Genomic DNA, 6000 nt, shown 5'->3' with positions numbered 1-6000 from the left:
GAGGGAATACTGTATTGGAGGTGCTCCTTTCAAGTCAGACATTTCAACGTTATAAAAATGAAAGTTCATCCTTTACATAATGGAACTCAGAAGGAACCAACAAAACCTGAGACGTTTTGAAGAGGCAAGTCATTTCAAATGCAATGATGACAGGCTTGGTCATCTGTTTGGAGTGAGTCCGTCATTTTAAGATGTTTAGTATTTATTTTAGTGGGCAGTAGCATTACCAATACTTCCCTTTTATGCCAAATTTCTCCTCTCTTTCATCTGAAGGCCCCAACTCTTTACTGGGTACGTTCCACAGGTGCCTCCCTGGCCATGTCCTTATCCAAGGGGGCAGCCACTCTGAATGATTATGTGCAATGAGTAGAAGCAGGTTATCCAATCGTGGGGATGGGGCAGATGACAGTCGAGCGCGATCCTGTCCTGATCCACACATGCACAGTTTCCAACAAAGGTCATTGGATCAGGTGCAGTAATATTGGTTGATTTTGGAGCTACTCAGTATTCCTAAACTGGGAAAAGTACAGCCAAGGATCCTATTCTTGTTCACTAGCCAATGGTATATTTGCTGGAAAGAGGGCACAAGTGAACAGTGATTGGACAAGAGCAGGCTTAACTATGATACTCCTGTGTCAAAGCAACAAGTTTAATTTATATAGTGGCCCTCACGCAGGATAGCGTCCCAGAGCATATACTGGCTGCCAACACTCACTATCTAAACTTCATATGTGAAGAATAATTCCTTGGTCAGAGTGTTGCCAGCACCCAACATAACTTGGTGTCTCAAGGGGAAAAAGTATTGATAAATATAGATAAAAGGCTAGTCTTTTTATGCTGTATTCTTTAACACTAAACAACACCTACCCAATGTACCTATCTGTATAGTTGAAAGTTTTTTTACAAAGGTATCTGGTGCCACCTAGCTGCACATATTTGAAATAAAAGACATGCATACAGTACCTTTATTCTGATGTAAGCAAACTTCATTCTTGATAGCCATTTATAAACGTATAGAATTTGAAAAGCAGGATATTTTCAAGCAATATCATTCAACGGCTTTTAGCCATTTAGTGACTGGATAGATTAACAATAAATGGCACTGAACGCTGTAAATTTAAACTACATGTAGGGCTTGTGTTAAAATTAGGAGACGTAGAGACCAGTGGAAGAAATACGATTATACATGGTGCAGATAGAAACATTTGGGTGTATGGAAATTGCCCATGTATAATTTGCCAACATTTGACAAGCCAAATAAAGTGCTATACAATGCAAGTACTTTTGAGGCAGCTCTTGGAGGCAGGTACATATATAATTAAGAGAAACAACAGACTCAGACGTTCAGCTTACCTGCAATCAGAGACACAACTATTTTAGAAAAATGAGGCAAGATTGTGAGGGAGGCATTACGATAAGAGTTTGCTTGGAGGAGTATCGCTAGATCCACTTTGGAGCCTCTGATCATCAAAAGATCTGCAAACGTGATCAATTCTCAATCATTTTCTTAGATCAAAATTAATAGCAGGAGTCAGCGGAGTTGCTTGCCAGATAGCAAGCATGCAGTGATCCACTGAGTACAGAACTATTAGCTCATTATTCAATTATCTGGACTATTCATACAAAACAATGTAAAATTGGCAGTTGAAGGTTAATTCTGATAATTCTACAATTCTGGTAGTTCTGAGTCAATGCGTAATTGGAGCAATGAACAATGTACACAAACAGAAGGATGAACATGTGAGATTTATTGAGTAATTACTGTCTACACCAGATATTCATTTTAAGTAGCAATTGTGAAGTACAATATTTTGGAAACAGATTAATCTGAAGAAAGTGACTGACTGCTAAGGTATTGGAGGCAAAGGGGATGAATCAATTCTCACAGGGCGATTTTAAATATTAAGAGGCCCAGAAGGCTTGCAGAAGTTGTGCAGTTGTTGCTAAAAATTGAAACCATTTTTTGAAAATCCTATAACTTCTTTCTTCTAACAAAGGAAGAGGCAAGCTTTATCTAATATCTAAACAAAAAATGGTAAATGAAACTATGAAAACAAGAATTAATGGCATTTTCCCAAAGTTGCCCCTTTATTCTGAGTAGGGAGAGAAGAGATTAATGTCCCAAACATTTTTTAAAAAGTACATTTTTTACATATAATTCCATAGATACAGCATTTGAAACAGACTACTTGCCTCAACTTGTCTCGGTCAGTGTTTATACTCCTTTCAAGTCTTTTTTTCCTCCACATTGTACCTGAGAGATATGTTCCATATTCTGCAGGACAGAGCAAACACTAGTAGTTTTTCAAGTGTAAATGTAGCCAACTATTGCTGATCTAGTCTACACTGGATTGAACTGAGGATTTTCCTCTTTTTCTACTGAAGATGATGACAGTGCCTCAGGTTTTCAGATCACACCTGAAGACTTTCCTCTTTGCCGGTTCCTATGGTCACCTCCTTCCTCTCCCCAGCTCAGTATCAAGTCCCACCATGTTAAGCTCTCTGAGATGCTACTCCGCTTGAATGGCACTATATAAATGTAAATTGTTGGTGTTGTTAATTGTTGGGATCAGACAGATTGGCTCTTTTTACACTATAAATAGTGACTTTACCAACTAAGCCATTGGTAGAACTTCAAACTGTCTTGATGCAAGGTAAATCTGGTTTGAATGGATAGAAATATGTTGACAGTAAAAAAAAAGTTGTGGCCAGATCTGACTAAAACTAAATCACATCTATTTGTATAATCATGTCATTTGATCAGTGTAATTAAACTTTACAAGAAACTTTAATTGATGAAAAATACTGTTCCACCAATCCAGTATTTTATAGTGAAATTGCACTGGTGTGCTTGAGCCAAGCTTCCTGTGTATCAGTGTCATAGTGTAGTGGGTAATGGACATTCTGTTCTCATTTTGCTCAGTTATTTTTAGACTGCTGATTACTGGATTTTCTGCAGATGTAGATGATCCCTGAAATGTACTCAGAATCCTGCTCAACACCACTTGCAGACACTGCCCTTTCCCAATGTTCCACTTGTTGCACTTTCACTATGTCCCACAACCTTCTCTGTTCCATGTCCTCTATCACAGCGACCAGCTGTTTCTTGTAAAGTTGATTTGCAATGTTAGTCCGGGTCGTCATACATACATATCCTCCTGGAAGAACAAAGGACAATATTAGACTTTCACATCTCTGGGAGATTCCCAGTCATTTACCTCAGTCTCCCAACTGTCATTGTGCTGGATCACCCACAACTTGCTTTACAAGAAACCTTTGCTTGGCTTCTAGACGTACAATTGAACATGAATAAGACAGAAACATTCAAAAAGATCAGATTTTTAAAAAAAGGGTGAATAAAGCAAAATTGTTCTTAAACAAAAATGTGTCCATTTGCATCTATCAGTGATTAATTCAGGCAACAATACAATCACTCAGAGCTTTTGCTAGTATCTATTTTTCCTTTGTATCTTGGAATAGCAGAACCTGACATCCTGTTCCACCTGCTTCTCCTCTGAGGCAGTCTAACCTGTGCCAGTACTTCTATGGTAATCAAGAGAAACCCCATGTGATTTCTACGGCCACTCAATATGTGTGTCTGACTAAATGGTTATTAGCTACATAATGCAAGTGAATTTCCAAATTTGATTCACTAAATAAGACAATGTCCAGCTCTTGATGGAGAAGGAAATCAGAAGGGACTTTATGGGGCCTGGAGGGAAAAAAAAATCCACTTAGTGCTACAGATTACCTTGGCTCCTTAGCTTTGCGTGATTCACAATATATAACTGTTAAGCATATATTTTGCTTCCATCAACTCATTGAGTTGTTGAATGAATTTAAGGAAAATCAGGTATGGCACCCATTGGTTCTTACGTACCTGACTTGGTGACTCGATGGAGTTCAGGCAGGATGGTAGGTGGCACCTGTCCATCACTCAGTGCTCCAACAATCATGGTGACATCATAACTGTCTGAAACAGGGAATCAGAAAATACAGGGTGTGGGGGATGTGGGGTCCAGTTATATATTGCAATGTTTCGGATATTATAGTTCAGTATCCTGTTTCTGGTTCATCAGATAATAATATAATAACAAGAACAACAACAAAATTACATTTGTATATTGCCTTTCATGTCGGGAGGACGTCCCAAGGCACTGAACAATCAGTGTTTCGACCTGAGCTGGGGTCGGGATCAGGGAGGGTGGAGGTCAGGGAAGGATGGAGGATGGTCAAAGGCACAGTCGAAGAGGAGGGTCTCGAGATGGGTCTTGAAGGAGGCAAGAGAGAGAGCGAGGTGGAGGGACTGTGGGATGGAGTTCCAGAGGGTAGGACCAGAGTGGCTGAAAGCCCGCCCGCCAATTGTGGGATGGGTGAGGCAGGGGACATGAAGCAGGCCGAAGCCCGCTGAGTGGAGGGAGCGGGTAGGTTGGTAGGGGGTTAGGAGGTTGCAGAGGTAGGGGGGAGCAAGGCCATTGAGGGCTTTGAAGGTGAGCTATATCAAATGCAAGCATTATTATTAATAAAACACAAGTTAAACTAAGTAATTAGAAATCAATGAGAAACTGCAAGTTTAAGATGCTCTGACGAAGAAAAGATCAAAGAGCAAAATAAATTCATGCTCAGATATTTACAAGGGGCTTTATCAGCAATGTACCTGGTGAAGCAGGGAGCAACTCCATACCCAACATACATTTCTGGAGGGATTCGTACAAGCCCTTAGACTGTGCTATTTCCAACATTCCTTCACTCCCATCCACACCATGAATATGATGGAATCCAAGACCCTGTAACTAAATCAAAGAAAAGTTTAGCTATAGTATGTACGGGCAGGTAATGGCATTCGTTTTTGGCGAGATTTACAAACATTTGACAGTTGATAAGGCAAGAATGGGAGGTGGGGGTGATAAACTAAATCTGTGTTGTTGAACTCTGCAGTACTGTTGATCCTATCGTGCCCCAAGTTTCATGCTTGAAAATGAAGATTCCAAAACCTTTGCCTATTTTGTATTTGCAAGTGAACACTATAAATGGTGAACAATTAAAAATAACGTATTGGCATGCTTACTTGTACACAATAGCCTCTGAATTAGCAGATTAGTAGACAAGTCAATGGTGACTTTCCTGAACTGTTATTGTAATTCAGTCAATGATTGAGAACAAGTTCATTCGGTGCCACATAATCTAACCATTTATTAAGTGCAAATATCACTGGATCAATACAGTATAAAAAAAGACTTCATGTCTTTAAATAGAACATGATGTAATCTGAGATATGGTAAGAACTACAGAGAACTGCAAGGATATCCACAAAGAATGACTGCAAGGAGAAGAATATCATTTGGGGATTAATAATTATTTGCTTGAAGTGTTTAAAATAAACTAGACATGGGATGATTCTTCCCTCTGCTAAAGGGATTCAATGTAAGGGAAAATAATTGTATAATTAATAATAATAGAATTAGAATGAGGACTGTTAGAAGTGAGATCAGAAAAAAATCTGTTTCTTAAAAACATTTTGGATTATAAAAGTATGGAATGCACCGACAGAAACTGCAAAGGCGGAACCAGCCTATAACTATATTTAAAAGGGAGATAGGTATTTTAAAAGTGTGAATAGCAGGAAAATGGAATTAAAAGATTCACCATGATCTAATAAACTGGCAGAACATGCTCAATAGGCTGAATTGCCTCCTCCCAATCTTATGTCCCTAATAAAAGGCAAGACACAATGAAACCAAGTATTCAGAGTCTTCTCAGTACCATCTGTATTACATCTGGAGGCCGCAGAGAAGCCAAGGAATTGCCATATCAGAGCATAATTTACCTGTTGTGCAACTAGTCCTGTCCCACAGGCTACATCAAGGACCAGAGCTTGGTCTCGGCCTGTGGTAAATAGAGCTGCGAGACTCTGTTTAACAAAGATGGGAGCTTGATAATCCAAAAGTGCTACATCCTGTGAACATGGAATTGAAACATCAGTTAAATTGAACCAACTTT

General features: G+C 39.2%; 1 protein-coding gene across 7 annotated transcripts in view; it reads right to left on the bottom strand.

Moving 5' to 3' along the window:
• Positions 1–2505: 2505 nt before the first annotated feature.
• mettl27 (methyltransferase like 27) overlaps positions 2506–6000 on the bottom strand; it is a 28388-nt gene continuing 24893 nt past the window's right edge. For all 7 annotated transcript variants that reach the window (XM_042338929.1, XM_042338928.1, XM_007896402.2 and 4 more), the window contains 4 exons: positions 5828–5956; positions 4658–4793; positions 3881–3973; positions 2506–3158 (listed from right to left, as the gene is read on the bottom strand). In XM_042338929.1, the coding sequence (XP_042194863.1) occupies positions 2920–3158; positions 3881–3973; positions 4658–4793; positions 5828–5956 (597 nt within the window). In that variant the 3' untranslated portion in view covers positions 2506–2919. The remainder of the gene's footprint in view (positions 3159–3880; positions 3974–4657; positions 4794–5827; positions 5957–6000) is intronic.

The sequence above is a fragment of the Callorhinchus milii genome, unplaced genomic scaffold, assembly GCF_018977255.1.
Source record: "Callorhinchus milii isolate IMCB2004 unplaced genomic scaffold, IMCB_Cmil_1.0 Scaffold10, whole genome shotgun sequence".
NCBI classification, from domain to species: Eukaryota; Metazoa; Chordata; class Chondrichthyes; order Chimaeriformes; family Callorhinchidae; genus Callorhinchus; species Callorhinchus milii.
Note: the sequence above shows the minus strand (reverse complement) of the source record. Positions and strands in the feature narration are given on the sequence as shown.